Here is a 23,021-nt window from a genome sequence, read left to right on the forward strand (position 1 = left end):
CAGAATACTACAATAGCAATAACTACCTAAAATGAAGACTATTTAGGTATTCATGTGCCTTTCACTATTAATATACCTAGTTCATGAGATTAAAAAAAATATTAGAAGAGGGCTTCTGTTTTGCCTGACAAGCAACTAATCCTTTAAGCTATGTTCACTGCTATGATCCGACTTGGAGACTGGCATTGTCTCAGAACAGTGGTGGTTACATAAACATAAGCAGGCTTGGATCTCTAACATTCAGCTTGCTGCTCTTTTCACTTTGAGTGTGCATTTTCTGTCACCTCTCGTGAGGAATCACAGGCTATTGATAAAAGGGATGCCCCCACTCTCTCTTCTTTGCTGGGGTCAGACCTAATGACCTACTATCATCAGATGAGTGGGTTTAAGCTGGACCTATGGAAAAGCTTTGGGGGAATTTCTGGTAGATTACTGTTCCCTCAAATCACTCACTGGCTAATTCCTCTTGAAGCAGTAGGACCTGTAACTAAACCCTACTACAAGGATGTGGATGTGGAAACATGGCCAGTGGAAGGCAAGAATTACCTGGTTAATCATGTACAGACATAATGACTAGGTGGGAAGGTAGAGAGAGAAACAGAGCTTACAGCACAGCTCTGTCTGCTGGTTCGTGTGGAGACGTTCAAAAGCCACACAGATGTGTTCCTGTAGAACCTGCACTAGGTGACCCTGATCCTGACCCTGATCTGGCTGGGGGGTTGGACTAGCTGATCTGCAGAGATGCTTGGTTTGGCTGTCCACTTGCCAGGAGCACAGATAAATGGGCCATCTTGCAATCATCTTATATACTCTGGTTTTAGCTACAAAGCTTCCAGTGAGATTTTGAAGACAAGGGCTGGGGCAAAGGAGATTTTTAAAAGCATAGATTTGAGGTCCTTGATCTTCCTAGAATAAGCCTCTGATGAGCTGGGCCAATAAAGTTAAGCCAAAGCAAACCATGTACAAACAGCAGAGACTGGATGCAATTAATTCTCAAGTTCAGTTTATCCAACCCACATATGCATAAAACAACTCCAAGCATTTCAAGTATTTTGATACCATAGCTTGATTAGTAGTCCAGATGTACTCCATATAATACCAACAAATTCTTGTTTTCATTTCATTTGCATATCTACACTTTGGAGAAACAGCAAAGTGCTACTCCACCAAGCTGTACACAGTGCTGCTGTTTGGGAAGATCTAAAATGAAGCTGGACAGGGCAAGAATATACTGGGGTACTCATACACAACATTGAATTGAGAGGTCCCATGCTTTTAAGTGGTGCAAATATGTCTAGCTAACACAGTGATGAAGAATAAACAAACGAGGACTTCCTTCTTTCCCAGCAGAGCAGTCTCATCCTGACTGAACAGAGTGAGCCAATGAAAGGAGCTTTGCCACTCTGAGTGATCAGACACAGCACACAATGTATTTCAGGGAAATCCAAATCAGAAAATACAGGGCATTGCCTCAGGTAGCTTACATTATTCTACAATTTTAAAAAGGCAAAATTCCTATGGAGGTCAGAAAATTAACTTCTAAAACTGTTTTAAAGCCAGCTCTAAGTTGCAGTCAGCAAAAAGTTTTTAATTCTAAACCATTTTCTACAATTCATTATTTTTTTCCTGAATACAAGTTGTTTCACTGCAAACTGAGCAGCAGAATAGAATGACTGCCTGACCTGTAATAACCTTCTTTCCAGGCTTTTGTAAATACTGACTTCTTTCCTTGTCTCATCATCCCTTATATAAATTATAATCAAGTACACAAACAGCATAACACTAAAATCTGCCAGGTCACCCTGACACCATTACAGAATAGATCTTTTTTACCACGAAGACAACACTCAAAACCAGAGAATGATTTCAGCCAACTCTAGTGGTCTAAATGACCACCCCAAGACACTCACGTAAAGGAAAATAAAGTTACAAAAAGCTGTCTCATCTCCCAGGGTCAGATAAAGCAAGGAGAGCGCTCCGCAGATTAAGCGAACGCCACGTGGGCTGGATGTCAATAGGATTAGAGCGGACTTTGGCTGCCGCCAGCACAGACATCCACATGGCTTGCACAGGGGTCGCTGCGAAGGCTCAGTCTCCTCCCGCGGGGCAGCTCCAGACCCCAGTGGGAGGAGAGGAAAGCACAAACCAGAGGAGTGCAACAGGGGAAAGGCTTCAAATACGTTCCGCAGCCAGAGACTAAATATAAGGAAGTGTCAGACAAACTAGGGGAGTTTCAGATGAAAATAAAAAAGCTTTTTGTCAACTCACAGAAAGCCTACTGTGTTATTCTTAAATGCACGCCTCCATCCAGGCAACATTATAAAATGGACAGCTGGCTAAACCCATCCAGAAAAAAAAAATAAGCTCCTGGTGTATTTAACAGATGGTGACACAGGTTATGAAATTGGTCTTTGCTTCAGTCTCCAAATATTATTTTTAACATAATTGAGATATAATATTTCAACATCCTTAGAATAATTCTCAGACGAAACAAAACTAAGCACTTACTGGAGTGCAAGTGTGTATATAGATTATATCCTGTTCCATATTTCTGTCATCTGAGAAAAAAAAAATCAGTGCTCACGAAAGTGAGGAGTTCAGGGTGACTCTTGTGTACCTAAATATTATAATGCTTAAAAAAATATACAAACAATTAAAAATTTCCCCTCATTCATATAGCTACCAAGTTGAATACATAGGTGCTCTAGAATGTAATGCCATCCAACCACATGCAATTTGCACAGAGAAAAGAGTAATGCTATTGTCTTTGTTTTATATCACAGGATTTCATGGGAAAAAGAGATTTGTTATTTATAAATAACAAAAGATCATTCCCTTCTAGTCCTTCATAAATCTGAAGGACTTTTTTTTCTTTTCACATGGTACAGGAAAAAATGAAGGTATCCCCTCAAAATACATTGGTTTAAATTAGGTTTTTTTTTCTTAAAGTAGCAAATACATGTCTGTCAATCCCGTGAACTCAATCAGCAAATCTATTGCCACAAAAAACAAGCTCGGTTTGGGCTCAATCTTAAGTAGCACAGGCCCATATTTCATAAATTTGAAAGGAAAGCAAAACACAGAACATTACTACTTAACTGCAGTTCTTTATTCTAATGTTTAAAACTTCTATTTTTACATGTCTAAGTAATAAATTTGCTCACTTACAGCAACTTGACCATCCTTGAAAAAGAAATGTGAATACACACTAGGGGAGGTTTAGATTGGATTTCAGGAAAAAATTCTTCACTGAAAGGGTTGTCAAGCACTGGAAGAGGCTGCCCAGAGAAGTGGTGGAGTCACCGTCTCTGGAGGTATTTAAAAGACGTGCAGATGTGGGGTTTGGGGACACGGTTTAGTGGAGGCCTTGGCAGTGCTGGGGTAGCAGCTGGACTTGACCTTACAGGTCTTTCTCAACTTAATGTATCCCATGATTCTACAATTATCAGATTTCCAAAATTCAAATACCTATCACTACAGGCTGGGCAGTCAATTCTCCACAGACTGACTCTCCCAGTTCTCTCTGTAGCATGCTGATGCCACAAATGTGCAAGATACTTACCCCAGAGCCCACATCAATTATGTAGGCTGACCCCTCCAATATGTTACATTGGGTGAAACATTCTCTTCACATTAAAATTAAACCCTAAACATTTAATAAAATATTGTGCACATCCTATTAAGAGACATGTAACTCCTAAACATAAAATAATTTATTCATCATCAATCTTCACAGAGAAGGAAATAAAATTAAACATAGACACACGTGCAGAGATTTGGCAGTTTAATGCTTTCCAAAGCATGGAAATCCAGACCTATGTCACAGCTTTATCTTACAGATCATTTTCAACTTAGTTTGAACAATAAAAAAGTCATTTAAACAAATCTGCCTGCATTCAGCAATTATGATGCACTCATCCTCAAACAGAGGCTGTATGTGTAATAGCCCATGTATCCACAAAAGAAAATGGGATTGAATTGAACAAACATATTTCTGGGCTGATAGTTTTTTGCTCCTTTGTAAATTAAAATTACTTTTAAAGAAAGGAAACTGAAACTGACTCTTCAGCTCAAGTACTATTTCTAGCATTCCCAATCTATCAATTCTTTGTCAATTTTTCATTGACCCCTTAGTAATGGAATCTGGCCACACAAATAAGCCTGCTAGAAACAAAACTACAAAGTTTACTTTTAGCAAAGGAATGAAGATTATATTTGGGTATATATCTATTTACATAGTTACCATGTAAAGATTCTTCTACATGAAGGTCCTCAAAACACAAAGAAGTGTATAAGCAAAATAACTTCAATGACAATTTATGCTGGAAAGATTTCATTTATGACAATTAGATTTTTACCTCAGTTTAAAAATGCAAACCATAACCAGTAACAATAAAAACACAACAAAAAACACCACACATACAAACCCAATGTTTCAAAACTTCAATTCAGACAGAAGTGCTAATATGAAACACACCAGAAAGGCTTCATTCAATCTGTAAGTTAATCTTTAGCAGCACACATACATCAAAAGCTGCCCTCCAAAACAAAAATGGAAAATATATTAATCAAATTTTAAGATGAAATTTACTCCAAATGGAGAAATTGCACTGAATTGCTAGGGCAATGATAACAAGCTTCCCTGCATTTATATCTTACATAATGCCAAAGAATCCTCATTATTTAATTATGTAAGCATAATTTTTCAACCCACTCATATTCATTTCTGCTCTGAGGATATGAAATATCTTGCAAACATTTCAGGCCAAATGTCAAGAGAGACCTGTCAAGCTTCAAGCAGTAAGCCTCTTCCTTTTAATCTAATATAAAAACCCTGAAACCAATTCATATCTCTCTTTACAAGATTCCATTATAAAAAGTTCATTTATTCAAACAACATAGCACTGGTATATGCAGTGTTCCTTCTCTCCTGCTCCGCAAGTGTGATTACATACCTAAGCAAAAACACACCATATTTCTGCTGTGATTTTTCAAACAGACCGTTCAAGTCCAATTTTATACAACAGATTATGATGAGAATAAATAATGCTCTTTAATTTTTTTTGTATTACCCTAGATTAAATTAACCCAATTTCCATTTGTTTGATAACTTAGATTACTTTTAAATGTACTGTGATAACAAGTATAAAGTTCCTTTTTCTTCTTTTTAACAGGCCGTGTGCAACAGATGAGATGGGATCACGCTTAGCAAAGATCTGCAACCACACTGCACCTACCTCACCTCCACAAGCAGCTGTACAGTATTTCCATATTGTTGTAGTTAGGAGAAGATCTGCTACACTCAAATGACAGCAGTGTATTTTGAATCCCAGAAAATTTTCTTTCTTTTGTAGTGTTCACATCTGTAGATGTGAGAGTTTTCTGTGGGAAATAACAAATCTACTAGAACTGTGATTACCTGCAAATTGAACCATTTAATGATTTTGAAGCACTATTTAATGAATTTAAGCTCAGAGAAGCCAACCTACCAAAAACCTGTATGAAAGGATTGGAAATGAGGTGTTACAAAGCCCCAACAGCTCACAAGAATTACCTAAACACATACATCTAGTGCTATTTCCAGGTGTCATGAAATATTCCCTTCGTACAGAGCAGCTGCATCTCCTGCAGGCCATGGGTCTCCAGCACTCACGGGTCACTGCTGCCTGCCCTATCTGGCCACCCTGGGAACGCTGGCCTGTGCACACTGGCACTGGATCCCATGTTTGGGCAACTGAGTCATGTGCTTGAAGCTTTATTGCTGCAAAGCCAGTGTTCGGTAAGGTGAAATTTTCTTTTGCCAAAAGGTGAGATAATGTTTACATGCACAGTTCTCAACAGTTTTTCCACCCAGCAAAGTAACACACACTGCTTTTCTGTCTCCACTTAGCAGCAATACTGAAAATATAAATATTAAGTGATGGATTTGGATATGTTTCTGTCTGGAAGGCAGAGGAACGGCAAGGGTGTTCTTCATCAGAAACCTGTTATCATCTGACACACTAAAAGCTTAATTAAATGAAATTTAATCACTCCAAGTACAACTGCTGCATGGTAAGAGAAATTCATTATAATTCCTTGACTGTTTCTTGCAACCCGTTGTGCTTGTACAGCAGATTACTGTCCATAAATAAGCCCGATGGCTTTGACACTGATATGTTCAGTGTCTGTACCTTTATCACTACGTGACTGTGTAATCGCGATTTGTCTTTCCCTTTTACTCCTTTCAGCTGCTACCACCACCCATCCTACAAACTGCTACAGTACTCCAAAACACCTACATTGACAAGTGACTGCCACCTTATCCAGCCACCCAGCAAGAACTACTTTGAAGCAACTCACAAGTCTTCTCTTCCCTATGTCAATGGCTCCACAGACACTCTGGGGGGGTTAGCCAATACAGCTTCCAACAGAGCACCACAAAACAACTGCTGGCTTTATCCAAAAGTTAAACACGGGACAAAAACATGGGACTACTATATTTTTGGATTTTGAGTAAGTGATTTTTGCATAGAAAATTTTAAATTGCTATAACAAAGAGCTATGGGTCTTCCTAAAACCTGGATCTCATTTTTTGGAACAGATTACAATCTGATTTTAAAAGAAAAAACTATGATGTGATACAAAACACAACAGAAAATGTTGTGTTCATTCAAGTATAATTCTCTATCTTCCATTTCCTGCAAAACAATACCTAGTCAAAGAAAAGAAAAAACTTCATAACTGTACTGACAGAGACACTAACTATACCAATTTTCTTTCCCTCTGGTCTTCACTTCTATATGCTAAGAATTACAAGATAAAACAAGAAGCTTCTTTTTTTTCTTTCCTGAAGAGAACAATAAAGGGCAACAAAATCACCTCCAAACCACAAGTTCATTATAAATAAAATTCATAACCTAGGATACTTATTTAAGAATCAAAGTGAGGACAGACATGCAGGAGCAGAATCAAGTATGAAAGGCAGCAAACTATTTACCTACATTCTGCCTTATCTGGCACTACTCAGCACACTGAATTATTCACTTTGGTGTTCGTTCGTCTGTTGGTTGCGGGCTTTTTTAAAGCTGACTTTGAAATTTACCAAGCAGCACATTTGGAGATAAAGGCACTGACTGATAATCATTCTGTGCTCTATGCTTAGGGCAAGCTGTCTTTCCTACATTTCATTTCCTGAAAAAAAATTAATACAGAATTTAAAGGAGATAATTTAAGAATAAAACTAAATCCCCATGTCCTTGAACACTGGGAACTACTCTGTATTTTTTTTCTTCTCCTGAGATTGTTCCATATTTAAACTGAGGGAATGCTATTTAAAAAGTGGGAACATGAAAATTGGCAGATATATTAAGTCAATATTTAACATTCAAGAGCGCAAAATTATTGCTTTATTGAAAGATCAACAAAAACACATCAAAAAACCCCACATGATTCTCAAATAGTAAGAGTGGAAAGAAATATTATCATGACCCTAAAAAACAGCTTCCCCATATGCACTAGCCTCAAAACTTGCTTTTTACAACTCATTAATACAGTTACAACCTTTCTCCAAGTGTTCTTGGGAGCATTTCTCAATGTATAAATATTTTACTGTCTTTTGCCTGATTTTAATTAACTTGCTGTCCACAAGTCTTTTGAAATAAACCCTTCACATCAGCACAGAGCAGGCTGGCTTAACTGAAATGCTGGTGAAGTTCTGCTCTGAACAACCAAGACTGACAGGCACAGAAGGTGCACCAGAGCAGAGCTGGGTTGAGAAATTTCAACAGAATTTGACTAAAATATTAAATGTGATTTTAAAAAACAAACCAAAAAAATCATAAGAAAGACTTAATCTTGTTAGAATTTTGTTTGACTCACTCTAAACTGTAAGATTTTATTCCCTGCAGCTCTGCAGCAGTTATCTACTAAGAGTATATTTGAGTGAAATATTTGAGTATATAAGATAAGACTATATTTGAGTTCCACAACACCCATCATTTTTGATATATAATAACCTTCTTCCCAAAAAATAGATGGATTTCATTAAGTACTTGTTAAGAAGACTAGTATCACAGGAAGGCTGAAGATTAAGATTTATCTTCCAAGAAAAGTTTGAATAGTGTGGGAAGATAAGACACCCTTCCAGTCTCTGAACAATGAGGAGGTGCTGAATAAGGGGAGGGGCAAAAACACATAGTTCTGGAAGAAGAGACAATTCTGCCTTTACACCACAGGATGGAATAAATACTGTTGAACAGTCAGATATTTAGGACCGGTTGTTCATCATCTAACAAGTCAAGGGAGTTCCCCCAGTATGAGGTTTCCATGCGTGACATGGCACTATGGCACATACACCACGCTCACAGCAGCAGAACATACACGGTAAAACTGACGGCCACAAAATCTGTACTGAAAGACAATCTCAGCTTAAAAATGCCAGGCTCTTTGTAGAGAGATATTTCAGTCCTCATAGTTAATTCAGGGACAGTTACAGCTGCACTTCTGGAGCCCACCCCCACCAAAAGTCCACCCTTAAAAACTTTCCACTCCTTACTCTGCAGTTAAGTGCAAGGAGCACATATGCTGGGATCATCAAGTACCTGCATGAGAACGCTGAAACAAGAAGCATTGTGCAACTGCACTGCAGCTCTTGCATTTCCCTGGCTATCTCTTGAACCACCTTCCCCCTTCCTAGTAAGAAAAAACAATTCAAAAGCAACCCTCTCCAAATTAAAACAATTTTGCAAATACCTGCTGCCACTTTCACCAGGGCCCTCATCATAACCTCGCTCACAGTTTACCAAGCATTCCACCCACTACAATAGCTATTTCGAAACTCCTAGTATTTTTAAACATAAGTACTTTGAAGAAAGAAAAAAAAATTAATTTGCAGACTTACATGAAATCCTGATTAATCCAGAAATATACCAGGCAGATGCAGCAAGCAGACAGAAATCAAACCCAGTTGCAGTTTCTCTTTATTAAGAGCTCCTAGCTATCTTGACATTAGTTATGAAAATGACATCCTCAAAACAAAGTCAAATATCTCAGTAACAAACTCTTGTCTTGGTGTTCGACTTATCCTATTGCACCCAAACACCTCAGTTTTATGCCTAGAACACTAGAAATACCCAGTGGCACAATCTTTCTTTTTTTGAGATAAAGGCTTCCCTTTCTACTTTCTTGAGATTGAAATGAACTTGCATAGATCTGACCTTACATAAAATACTTAACATATCTTTAAATTATACAGGTGGTCTCTAAAAAACCTTTTCTTGGAAATCCACAGCATGAAGAATACACATTATAGCACCTTTTGGTACAAAATCCTTGAATATTCTTGTCGAACATTACTGCACTTCTGTGCTGTAATATGGGTAGTAGAAGTTACTAATTTTGTGTTGGACTTCATGTTAACATCATTATCACTGAATTATATGGACTCGGCAAATGTGGATTTATTCCCTACATGTAAAATATTTTAATAAAGCTTTTTGCAAGTTTGGGGTTTACTGCCAAAAATATACCTATACAAGCATGGAATGTATAAATCACTAGAACTTGCAAGAGTTTGTTTGGATCACAGATCAATAACCTGGATTCAGAAGTGAGAGCTAAGCTTTCACTGTCACACCACAAAATTGTTATGATGCACAGATTAAAAATAAATTCACACGCAAAATAACATAAATATTCACATGTAATATGCCCTGAGTAATGTGTTGTGCATCAAATACAACCACCAAGTACTATTCCAAGAATTAACTTTATTTTCATGTTACTGCTCATACAAATAAGAATTCTATAAATAAAAGAAAATACTGCAAAGAGGTATTCCAGACTTCAAAAGCACACAAAGGCCTCTAGTTACACTTTTATAGCATATAAAAGGTAAGCATGCCTAAAAAAATCTTGTGTAATACTTAATCTTCAAAGAAATACTGAAAAGAAATGCTATTTTGGAAGAACTATTTTATAGTAATGTAATTTATAGTAAGCTTTCTGAGACTTGCTAGTATATGCCACATATATTCACATATAGATTGGCATTAATCTACTTTTAAGAAGAGAATTCTGAATTTACAACCTCAGCAATGAAAGATTCTTGACTAACATTGCACTTCACTATTTTATCACTATTCCATTATTTCTCTACATTAAAAACGTGTCAGATTCTGGGGACAGATTAGGTAGTACCATCTAGAGCATATATTAAGTATCAGAAACAGATTATGGTGATGTGGATCTCTGCCAAACCACAGAGCATTACAACATCACAACTTTGCTGAGGAGATAACAACCAATGCTACATGTATATGGCTATGAAATATTGTTCTTTTTGAGATGAAATACACTGTTCTTTTCACTCTGAAAGAAGAACACATATAGCTTCCTTCTGTTTATTTTGAAATTGGTATCCCATTTTTATCAAGTGCTGGAGATAATTTCTTATGCAACATGAAACAGTTAATATTGCATAATGAAGCCCACAAAAGAGCTTATAGAAGAACTCAGGACTACCTTAAAAAAAAAAAAAGAAAAAAAAAGAAAAACAAAAAAAAAGGAGCTTAGTTTTCATGTCTATCCAAACTGTCCACAGAGCCACAGACTAAAATCCAGACCCTCAGCTGCAGCTAAAAAGCATCCCAGGATAAGACCACCTTTGCTCCTCAGCCGTGGTCCAAGCCCTTGACATAAATCAGACCAGCCCTGAGAGAGACAGAAACCATCACAGCGGGTAGACACCAACACAAACACTTCTAGTTTGTACGCCTTGTGTGAAAATCAAGTACCATTTTGGCATCTCCATCCCACTAAGAGATTCCTTGTTAGGTGGTAGTAAAACAAACCTACCAAACTCCTAGACAGAATCCCTGGTTTTACTTGGCTAATTTCTATGGGATACATAAAACTCAAGGAGTTTCTTGCTTGCTTCTGTCTCCATAACAACAGTGTCATGGTATAAAGTCTCAGCTAAACTCTACCACAAGCCTTCCGTTTAACTCTAAACTGAATCTTCCAAATAATTTTAAGTAAGCAGCCAAACGAAAACAAACCCACAAATGTAATCCTGTCACTGGCAAGCTATTTTCAAATTTCTTTATAGGAAGTAAGAAAAAAACTCCAAGATGCTGATGGCAGTGTCAGAGTTGTGCAATCTGCCAAATCTTCATTTCACACGGAGTTTCTATCTGTGGAAAATGTACACTATTTTTTAATCATATTTTACCATACATGCAGAGTCTTACTATAAATTGAGAGCAGGCCTTCACTGTGGATGGTTTACAAGCAGCAACAAATTTATCCTCTGTCATAGAGCTAAACACAATCCCAGCTAGTAACCACAAAATACACCAAATTTCCACAAATATATAAGAGCTGTCAGCTGCAACATTTAAGTATTTCTGCAGAACTATACTTTTCAGGCTTAGTAAACCTACAAATAAGAAAGTCTTAACTTTTTCTTTCGAAGTATTGCTCTCAAAACCAAACAGACCTCCTAAATAATTTACCTACATTGTTAGAAAGCTTTTATCACAACTTTTCTCCCACTTCAAATTTCTTTTCAGATACTGGAGTGCACAATGTTATATGCAGAACCTCAACTGATATCTCAGCAACCTTTCTTTTACCAACTCTTGCTTATTCATTGGGTTTTTTCCCCACTCCTTCCTTACAATCAGTACTTTCAACACTTAGTAGAGTACATCTGTGACTTTTTATTTGTCTGGAAGTACACCAAATGAAAAATGTTTCAGTCATTGTTTTAAGATGTTCTGCAACACGAGTCTAACTGAAGCTGTCAAAATTGAAACACTAGCCTTCTAGAAGAAATTACAAAATACTTTTTAACAATAACTGAATTCCAAGAGACAGATCTCTAAATTATGTGAAAATTGGTGAAGAGCTGGAGTCTCAAAATTTAGATTTTATATTTGCATAATGAAATTGAAATTTTTCATTGACATACTGCTCATTTTCCAACGCTTCTAAAATGAAAACAACACACTCAGTCATGTTCCTTTAATAATCACAATGAGCTAAAGTTTACCCATGCAAAATTGTGTCAGGAAAGGCTTGCTACTTTAGTAGGCTCAATTAATTGCTGTAAAAACAGACTTAATGTGAAAAAGAAAACTGAGCAACAGCAATGTCTTTCACTATATTCAGAATAAGAAACAATCAACCTAGTGTAACCAATACTGTACTCAGAAGAGACTGAAAATAAGTTGAATTATCTCTTTTACATAAAACCACAAGAAAGATTAGTCACAATCCTGATCCACATTTCTGGATTTCTGCAAGCTAGTGTAGCACTCACAGGCTGAGTCAAAACCGAGGTCTCCATTCTGCTCACTGTTGCATATGCAGATATAGAGACATCTCCAAAAGTTTACATTCTGAGTTTTACTGAATAACAAAACTGACTGACCAGAAGTATAAAACGAGTAAATCCCACTGACTACAAATACTGTGACCATGGCTTTCAATATTCACAAAAGTTATACCTAGGAAGAAGTCTCAACTAAAAAAACGTAGTGAAGTGTGCCTTTAGTAACATTGTTATAGTATCATGAAAGTATTTCTTACAAAGACTGCTGCAAGGACCACATTGAGACTGCCTAAGTTCCTACTGCAGCCTTAAGCCAAACCAAGGAAGTGAGATATGCGCTTCGAATGATGGAAAGTTTAGGTTTAGATAGGCACGAAGAGTCACAAGCTCCACAGCGAAACACTGACTACAGATTCCTGACATTGTCCCTAATTCCACATCTGAGAGGTGCAACCATTCAGGCCCTGACTGACCTGTCCAGTTACCAGATGATGTCTGCTTTTTTTTTTTTTTTTTTTTTAACATGCAGAATCGAACATTCCTGCTGTAGATATGATCGTTTCCCTACACTCGCATATACTCAGTGTTTGTTTTTTGCCTCTCGGTCCTGCAGGAACCTGCCAGCAGCTACTTCCCAGCATTCCCAATATGGGAGGAGTTAAATCTCCTTCAGTATACATCCCCTCCAGTATTTTATGAAATTAGACAACAAAAGCAAAAAAAAACCAGTTCAGGTAATGACAACAACAAGGGTGTGTGGCAGGGAGGAAGGAACAGTTCATATCATCAGCCTACACTTCCATCTGAAGCACAGAGCTGCACCACAGCCCAGAGTAAGGATCAACCCAACCGCAGGTCACCGGGGCTCATGCCCCCAAAAAATGAAATTAAGGTAATACAAACATTGTTTCAGAATATGTCAGATGTATTACTATGTTACAAAGTTTCTGCTATGGTGCCATCCCTAAAGATATTGTTGCAAAGATGTTTCTTTTTGGTTATTAGATACATGTTTAATTTGTGAAACAAAAAAAAAGGCTGGGTGGGGGAAATGATAAATACAAATAATTTTGGCTTATCCCAAATACACACACACTGAAGATGAGCTTTAGTAAGTTTAGCACTGGCCCCTGCTTCAGATAACAGAGAAAAAAGTTCTTCATTTCATTACAAGCAGCACGGCAATATGCTACAAAGGCTCAACAGGCGCCTATATTGGCTCAATGTATAAGGCGTCAGAAAGAAGCTTCTCCAAGCTCTTCTTTCTAACACAGATCCCACCTCCAATTCCTTCTCCAAGAGGACAAAAACAAACTCAAAACAAACATTGAGAATGGCAAAAGATAGGTTACTCATTAATGTTACAATCAGCGAACAATTGTGAAAAAAATGATCAGAAAAGGGAAGGAAAAAATAGCCATATAGAAAAACTTAATTAGCTATTTTTATCACAGAATGTGATGAATTAGAACTTTCAGTATGTTGGGGATACAAAAATACAGAGAAATAATCATACATCTACAAAAACATTAGGGACTAACTTAAGACTATTATGCACAGAGGCTACAAGGAATACAATAATTTTCAAAACCATAAAACAATCTACTCAAGGCAAATGGAAAAGCAGTTAAATCAGAAGAACAGAGGTGCAGGACTTCTCCCATTTTGTTCTGATACATTAAAATGCTATCATGAACAAATTATTTTTTATGTTCCAAGTGTATTATAGAGCTACAGCAGCTATTATTCTTAAATGAAATAATTTTTTAGACTGAATGATGGATAACAAAACTCAGCTGCCATACAAGCAACTATTGCTTTAAGTCTCTCATATCTGAGCCTTATTCTTGGACGCCAAAATTCCCTTACAGATGGATTTCTGACCATCCTTTCCCAGTGTTGGCCTCCAGTAATATGCATTAAAAAGGAAGTCCCTATGTATGTTCAACTATTCATCAACATTTTATATGAAAATTCCTAAAAGAGAAGATGCACATACACATTTCCACTAAAGATGCTGACTCTAACAAGGAGTGAACCAAGCAGGGTTTCTATCTGTTATTCTTCTTCCACCTACTGTCCCCTTTTAACATTGACCACACTAGACCATATACTCCATGCTCTTCTATGTCCACAAATGTCTTGCACCAAACATCCCATTTTCTTAAAAATAGTCTTTCCCATACCACCTCCATCTCTTAAATATAGCATATAGATTGAAGAGCTGTGCACATTAAAATTAAAACCTTTAATTATTTGGTAGATTCCAACATTTTGCTGTTTAATAAATGCAGAAAAACCCAACAAACCAACAAGAAAACAAACTAACAATAAAAACCCCACCATGAGCCAAAAGCATCACCCTCTGTTACTGCTCAGACAGAAAAAGAATTGGATCTCCTAGAGGGCATGCAAAGAACTGCCCAGAAAGAAAGCGCTGGCAGAGCCTTTTCATACCGACATAAAACACACTGACTACAGAAAACGGTGGACACTGTTAATATTTTTTAGTCATGCAGGCGGCTTTCTGTGGACTCCTAAAATCCCTGAAGAAGTCTAACTATAAGAAGTATCACAGGCACACAGAGAGGACACTTCCCAGATTCTAGCTCCACTAAAATAAAGGGGATTATTCAATTGAGTAAGAGCTTCTTGACTGAGCCTAAGTTTTTCATAGCTTGCTTTAAAATTGTCAGCTAGGATGTTTAAACAAGTATCAAACCATTTTCCTTTGGTTAATTCAAAAAGCCAGTGTGATTAATTTTACAAGTACATAAACCATTGCATGTCTATTTATCATTACAAAAGACATACAACCTGCAAACAGCCCTGGTGTTACTCACAAACTCCAATTGCTACCAAATGGTAAAAGTGATAAATTACCTGATTAAATTACTGAACATAATCAGAGATGCCCTGCTGTCACTACAGTCGTCAGTGCTTATGTGAAAAATTGAGCAAAATTAGGCTCTAGATATGCAGTTTTGTCTTCAAGAACTGCCCCAGACACATCTAGTCCTAATAAAGTTAATGAAACTACTCAGGTAGAGAGGTCAATATTAGCAGGTTTCATTCCAGGAGTGAAGTTTTAAGCCGTAAGTAGCACACATTGCTCAGGAATAATGCACCACAAACTTACAACACCCAGAATGTGGTGTGTCACTATCCAATTTATTAGTGGAATGCAAATGATAAAGTACTGTGTTAATTATTTAGAGAAGTGATGTTGAAATGGTTGGCTGGTAAAAACTGCTGTCGTTCTGGAAACAAGTCAGCTCAATGTCAGAGAACAGGAGACTGGCTCAAATTATGTCTACTTAGAAATACGAAGCTTACTGGAAATCAGATAATTTACTATGAATTTATGTATAGCAAATCATTCTCAAAGGTGGGACAAGAAGACAAATTAACACATTTTTAAGAAGCAGCAATTATAATATTATTATTATTATGAGCAGGTTAGTTCGTGAATCTGACATAAACAGTATCAAACATTATTATTATTATAGTTATGTAATTCACAGCAGATTTACTAAGTATAATGGAGTCTTCATAAAATGACACTCCATCACACTGCTGCCAGCTCCTACAGAAATGGGAAATCAATTTTTTGCAAATGCAAATTACACAGTGGGTGGGTAAGAGAAATGCAAACTGCAAAATCCTACGCTAAATAAAAACATATATAAACATGGTGACAGCCTGGCGAGGGCTCCTCTTCAAATAGCTAAGGAATGGCAATCCCATTTTCCTTCCTGAACAAACTCTTTTCCAATATGGAGGATGGCAACAAAAGGAGACCAAAAATGAGTTTTTAAGCAATGTTTTCATAACGTAATATTTATTACTTGTAATTAATAACTGGGATTTCTACAGCACACTTCAAACTTTCAGAGAGAAACTGCATCTAATAATGCAGAAACTAAGAGAAAAATGATCCCATGACAGGCCAGAAAATACCTATTTATTTAGTTAAATTCTACCGACATTGGTAACATCTTCATTCAAATGTTTTTGAAGTGACTCAGTATTTAAACATCACTATGTATAACAAGCTTCTTCCTGATTTGAATAAACAGAGCATCACTAGGCCCAGCTATCCGCAGCAGTGGTATTCTCATTACACTGTAACAACAGAAGGAAACAGTTTTCAAATAAAAAAAAATGCATTTTGCCTATCATAAAATCTGTGTGCTTGGTAGAAAATGTCAAGCATCACAAGCCTAGTGGCAGCGCCGGGACTCCCAGCAGGCAGGCCGTGGGGAGGAGCACGGAGGCGGCAGCTCAGCGCAGGGTGGCAGGGAGGAGGGCTGTGCTCCGTGTCACCGCCAAGGGACTCCTCCAGGCCACTTAAAAAGCAGCATGAGAGATTTGCACCTAATCCTGCACGGCCCAGGCAAGGATTTCTGTGATATAACGCCAGACAGCCACGTGCAGGAGAGAAGGGGGCTCAAAAGGCTCTAACAGCAGAGAAAGAGACACTAAAAAGAAATACGTGAAAACTGATAGCTGAGGAGATTATTGCCTCTGAGTTTAAATCCTTTCATCGCTCTTTTCATCCAGGGGAGGCAAAATTTGTTTATAGTATTTGAGAAAGGCAGGGGGGAGAAAAGAAAAAACCTGTAGGCTTGTAACTTGCTGTTTGATTATCCTCTATATCTTACCGTTTCTGCTTTTTTTGGTGAAAATTCACTCATTGTGACTGCTGTACAAAAGCCGTGATGGAAATACAGAAAGCAAGCAACGAAACAGATACCATTAATTCAACAGCCCGGTTCCCATACATATCCTAATTAACTGTACATCAATGACTTAAACAAGGGCTACTCGGTTTTATTGTTCTCACTACCGGGGCATGTTTTACCCACAAAACAGAACTTCACCCTGATTTTTTTTTTTTTTTAAAAGTATAGACAAGTCCTCTGCTTTTGGAGAGGAAAAGAAGTACCTTTAAATGTGAACAGCCGCCTGGAGATACAGCTGAAAATGTTCTGCAGTAAGAATAAAGAATTAACATACCAAACTGCAGCTACAAGTTCGTGGGTGTTTTTTCCAATTAAGTGACTTATGAAAATATATCCTGATTTATGGAAATACATACAAATGGAGAAAGTCGTGCTGAACGGAAGATTACCTAGCAGTCCTGATTCACCCTACCTCCTCATGATCTGCTATACCTTCCTGTTTTAAATCCAATACAAGCTGAAGTACAGTCCGCCATAAGAAGTACTAGGAGTGCCCTTGAAAAATGTCCAGATTGCAGCTAGTGCACAAAGGACCTCGCCATGAAAATAAAGCGCATGAAAATTTCTCTCTCGCTCTTGAGCCGGCAGCAAGTGAAGAGATTAACTTCCCACCAACATCGGAAGACAAAGCGTTGGCAAGACACAAGCCAAGTTTTAAAAGGTTTAGAAAAAAAAAGGAAGAGAGAAAGAAAAAAAAAAAAGGGAAAAAAAAAAAAAAAAAAAAGGAAAGAAAGAAAGAAAGAAATGGGTCGAGCAATTCATCCCGAATGGTCTGCTTCGTATTTATCTCCCCCCAAAAAATGCTCAACGGAGCTGAAGAGCAGTGCTACACGACCCAGGTGTGAGCACTCGGGTACTGACTGCCATAGGTAAGGGAGTCTGGCATCCCCCTTCCCTCGCTACACGGGAGGCGACGCTGCAGATCTCCCACTCCACCACCAAAAAGCGAAGCAGAACCAGCATCTGGGGCGGGAGGGGGAAGGTAATTAACTGGGAACTTTATGTTCCTTAAATATGCAACCAAGACCTTTTTTTCTTCCCACGCCCCTCTTCTTTCCATGTTCTCTGTCAAAACCAGGCTGAAATAAACGTTATTCTATAATAAAACTATTAAATAAACAATACAGCACTCACCATATCAGCTGGAACGCTGCTGGACATTTTGACGTTACCCTAAATGGCTTAAAATCAACTTAAAAAAAAAAAAAAAAAAAAAAGGCAGCAGCACCAAAAGCAGCCCGCCGGAGATCTTCAAGATGCAAAACCGGTGTCAGTATCGGAGGCAGCAGCTTCCAGGTCCCCTAGGCGAAAGAGGTGCCCGATAAGCAGTGGGGAAGGCGGCCGGCTGAGGAGCAGGAATATCCAGGGGCAGCGGTGCCGGGCTGGACCGGAGGAGCCAGCGGGAGACCAGAGATGGCAGCAGATCCCTGTCAGCGGCAGCACCAGCGGTGCCAGGTAGACCGGGCAGCAGGACTACACCGCCACATGAGCTGTGTGCGGGCTTTTTGCCCCCTTCTCGCCCTCTGCCTTCTCTCCCAGCCTCGACAAATGACGACGGGATGATTCACAGTGGATAATAGTGCGTCCAAGTCACCTCCTCAGTCGGCGCAGGCGACCCGGGCGCGCAGGCAGGACCTGGCTCCTGCCCTGGGCGGCGGGGCAGGGAGGCGGGAGGGCCGGGGTGGGCCCGGGGCCGCTGGGGAGGACACCGGGCTGCGGCCCCCCCTAGGCGGTGTGCGGCATCCAACAGCGCCCGGCGGGGACGCGGGCCGGGGAGGGAAGGGAGGCAGGGCGCTCGGAGGGGAGAGCCCTCCCCCGCGGCGCTCGGAGGGGGCCGGGGGGCGTTCGACGGCGGCCGCCTCCCGCAGCCTCAGCTCTCCGCTCGCATCGCCGCCGCCGCCTCTTCAGCCCGCCCTCCCTCCCTCCCCCGCCTCGTCCGCCGGCGGCTCCGGCCGCCCCCCGAGAGCCGCGCTGCGAGCCGGAGGTGCCGCTCCTTCAGCGCGATCCTCGCCCGCAGCCGCCCCCTGTCATCTTCGGCTCAAGCCAACATGGCGCCCGCCGAGCCGAGCGAGGGGACGCGGCAGGGGAGACGCGGACCCTCCGCCGCCGCCTCCGCCACCCCCGCTCCGCGCGTCACACGCCGCCGCCCCGCGCGGCACCATGGGGCTTGTAGGCGGCCAGGGCCGAGCGCCGCCGGGGCGGGGCTACCCGCCCTCCGCGGGCCCCCGGCCGGCCGCCGGAGCGCCTCGGCCCCGCCGCGCTCCCGCAGCGACGGCCAGGGCGGCAGCGAGGGGGCTCCGCGGCAGCGGCGGCGCCGCTTCCCCCGCGGGCAGCAGAGACGGCCCGAGCGCCAGTCGGACCGGCGCTTTCCCCCGCGGGCGCCGCAGCTCCCTCAGGGGCGTTCTGGCGCTCCCCTCGCAGCCCCTGCCTCCCGCAGCGGGTGCCGTTCCCGGCGTGTGGGCCCGCGCTGTCCTCTTGGACGGGTTCCAAAAAAAAAAAAAAAAAAAAAAAAAAAAAAAAAAAAAAAAAAAAAAATTACCACAGACTGTTAAGAGCTTGAAATGGAGCTATGGAGCTTAAAGGTCATCTAGTCCTAACCCACCCTGCCACTAGACCAGGTTGCTCAAGGCCTTACCCAACCTGGCCTTGAACACTGCCAGGACTGGGACATCCTCAGCCTGCCTGAGTAACCTTTTCCAGTGCTTCACTTCCCTCTGAGTAAAGACTTTCTTCCTAATATCTGTATTTTCCCTCTTTATGTTTGTACCCATTACTCCTTGTCCTATCACCCCTTGTCCTATCATTACAGTTCCTGACAAGTCCCTTTACAGATTCCCTGTAGCTACGCTACATTTCCATGTTCTTGTTTTAATTGTTTTGCACCCCAGATCTTCAGGTCTGGGCCTGTACGTCATTACATTTCTCATTTTCACATTATTCTCTAGGTTTTTCTTGAGGTTTTTTTCAATTGTTTTAATTATTTTAAATTTTTGTTTCTTTGTTTCCCAAACTCCGTAGTTTTAATAATGAAAAAAAAAAGCTCCTGTAAGACTCACAGTGCAAAAAATGACTGCCACCTTGGAAGCACCCGGAGCAAGGGAACTCCCTCGTCATGCCAAATGCCCCTTCAAAAACCACCTTGCTTCCTGAAGAGCTCTGCTGTGCATTTTGATATGGACCCAAGTTATCGGGAACTGTGTGTGCAATTGGTGGTTTATCCCTTATTCCAGGCAGCTCCTGGACACCAGCAGCCAACAAAGAAAGGCAGTGCCTGATGAAAAGTGCACTGCTGCTCAAATACACAAAAAAAAAAAAAAATCCACACAAGGCACATCTCTAGTGAAGAAACGAGCTGGCCTTTTGAGAGGGATGTGGGTAGGCATATTCACATACCAATACTGCAAAACTGTCCAAGAAAAAAAAAATAAATCAAGAAAATCAAGCAGATGGTGACAGATGGTTCCTTTGTGGACAGATCTCATGTAAAACCACAGGAAATAAGGACAGAGTTGTTCCCTTTAATTCTAAAAGTTCGAGTCTGCCTTTCCTCTTTAGGACTTCGTACTGCGAAGGCAACCCCTGGCAAGACACAGTCCCTTGCAGGAGTTACAATTCTTTATTTTATACTCTGCCCCAAAATAGTACAAAACTTCTGACTTCAGAAGATAGATCTGACAGCAAGCAACCCCTTTTGATGCCTGGGAACAGAGTTGGGGGCCAACAGAAGTGGCCCTACATGTGGGATCTCTGTGAGGATTCTGTACTGCCACATTGTGTGACTTTGGGCATGTCACACCCTCTCTTCTCAGCCAAATTTGCTTAGATCATACATTTTTGGGAGTCAGTGAAAACCCCAATCTCAGTCAAGCCTTCTAGACATGAACAGGATTAAAGGTCTTGTGTTTGTGGGAGTAAGAGCAGGTCGGTGAAGCACTGCTTACTCTCTCTCTGACTGGGTATCCTTGAGGGACAGAGAAAGTACAAGGGGAGACTCAAAGAGATGAGACTTTGGAAGATGGCTCTATTTCAAAAATTATGGATTCTTGGTTATCTATGACTTGCTGATTGAATCAGTGACAGACTAAGGAATTATGAAAGGTCTTGCTTAGTAGAGTTTATGCTTAGAACTTTACTAATGTGGGCTTTTCCCTGAAAAATAATCAATCAATCAAACAAACAAACAAACAAACAAAACAAAACAAAACAAAACAAAGCAAAAAACCCAAAAAAACCCCACCAAGAAACTCACATACAACAGCTTAAATTTAATCAGGATTGTAAGATCTGCTCCAAGGCCATCCTGCAGATCAGCCCCTCATCCTCTCAGAAAGCAGCCCTGTACAGGTGCCTCAAGGTGATCCAGGTAATTTAGGAAGTGCCCTGCCCATACTTTTCCCACTAGCACTCTTAGGAGCAAGAGAACAGGCACCACAACTGCTTTACAGGCACTGCACATCACAGCTGTCTCCTGATGTACACTGAAATTGGTGGCAGCTCAGTTATGGCTTGGGCCACTCTGACTGCTGAGGTGCTCCCCTGCTACACACAGGCAGCACAGGCAGCAGAGCTTGGTAATCCTTTGCAGCTCCTAGGGTGGATTGCCAAAGATTGTGTGGAAATAACCTTCCACTGAACACCAAGAAGTCCATGTGCCCAAGCAAGTCCGGCAAGTAAGGACAACAGCAAGCACAGGCAAACTGGACGAGTGGTCCGCAAGGCAAGCAGGCAGCAGCAGGGCACATCCGCTGCACTGGAGATGGCTCTTTTTAATGTTCAGATGGAGGAACTCTTCTGTGGTGCACAATGATAAACACATCCAAAGGACATAACCACAGGAAAGAAACCAACTTGCATCATTCTATGGGTTTTGCTTTTTTCCTCTATTTTAGCAGTCCATCAAGAGGAAGGATCATGTGTTGGTGAAGCAGTGGGGTACAGGAGGAGTCAGGAGTCCTGACTACTTTTGAATCTTTTCTGCTTTGTGTATGCAGTCGACTTGGTTAACTTTTCTATCAAGTGTTGTATAAATGAGTGGCAGCTCCTCTCTTTGGTACACAGCTGTACTGACCAAGAGATGTCAGTTACCTTTTTAATGATTATTATGATTACCAGCTATTTGAATCTACAGTTATGACTGCTGGCCAGAATGCCCTAGTATTGGGCACAGCACAGTATAAGTACATATCATGTCCTATCCTGAAAGGTTGATAGTGCTGGGTTTGCCCAACAGCTGATATTTATGTCACATTTGAATGCTTATTTTTCCCCCTGGCTCTTATCTGTGATGACCAAAAACAAATTAATGAAGAATATGGTACTACAGGTACATGCTAGAGGTCATTTCAGGGTGATTGTGTGATGGGCAAATAAGAAGAGCTGCTGAACAATGATCCCAGTAGAAGTTTCACTACATATGATGGCAGGGGTAAAAGCTACCAGTTTTCTAGAGGTGAGGTCATATACTTGAAATACAGGGTGGTCAAATATAAAACGGAGAAACGATCTTTTCTCTTTGGCATATATTAAGAAATGCTGTTATGATAGTATTCATTTCACATCTGCAGAGAGAGGAAATGAGAGTTGTGGTCAGCAGTAGTTGTCTGGAACAAGGGACCCTGCAAAAGCATAACCACAGGCTGAGTCTGGGATCAGCTTGCAGATAAATCCCTAGCAAGTGCTACAGACATGCATATCTGAAAACAAATCTTTTCCACATCCAAAGACCAAGGGAAAAAGGGGAAATGCTGTTTGAGAGGAATGCTAGCAACATAGAAAGCTTAAAAGACTATTCTGGTTTTGGGGCCTGATCCTGTATTCAGATGCACAAATCTTATTTTCATTAAGTCTCCTTTGCAGAACTGTCATTTGAATTTGGACATCCAGGCACAAAATCATTCATCATCACTACTTTGCCAATGTATGGGGGAAATTGACAAAATATACGACTGATATTTCATTCC

At 40.4% G+C, this 23,021-nt stretch overlaps 1 protein-coding gene across 1 annotated transcript in view; it reads right to left on the reverse strand.

Annotated features, from left to right (window-relative positions):
* Positions 1-18,646, reverse strand: part of UBL3 (ubiquitin like 3) — a 55,740-nt gene extending 37,094 nt beyond the window's left edge. The window contains exon 1 of the mRNA XM_063394741.1: positions 18,196-18,646. Within this exon, the coding sequence (XP_063250811.1) occupies positions 18,196-18,222 (27 nt within the window). The 5' untranslated portion in view covers positions 18,223-18,646. The remainder of the gene's footprint in view (positions 1-18,195) is intronic.
* Between the last annotated feature and the right edge of the window lie 4,375 nt (positions 18,647-23,021).

The sequence above is a fragment of the Prinia subflava genome, chromosome 3, assembly GCF_021018805.1.
Source record: "Prinia subflava isolate CZ2003 ecotype Zambia chromosome 3, Cam_Psub_1.2, whole genome shotgun sequence".
In the NCBI taxonomy this organism is placed as follows: domain Eukaryota; kingdom Metazoa; phylum Chordata; class Aves; order Passeriformes; family Cisticolidae; genus Prinia; species Prinia subflava.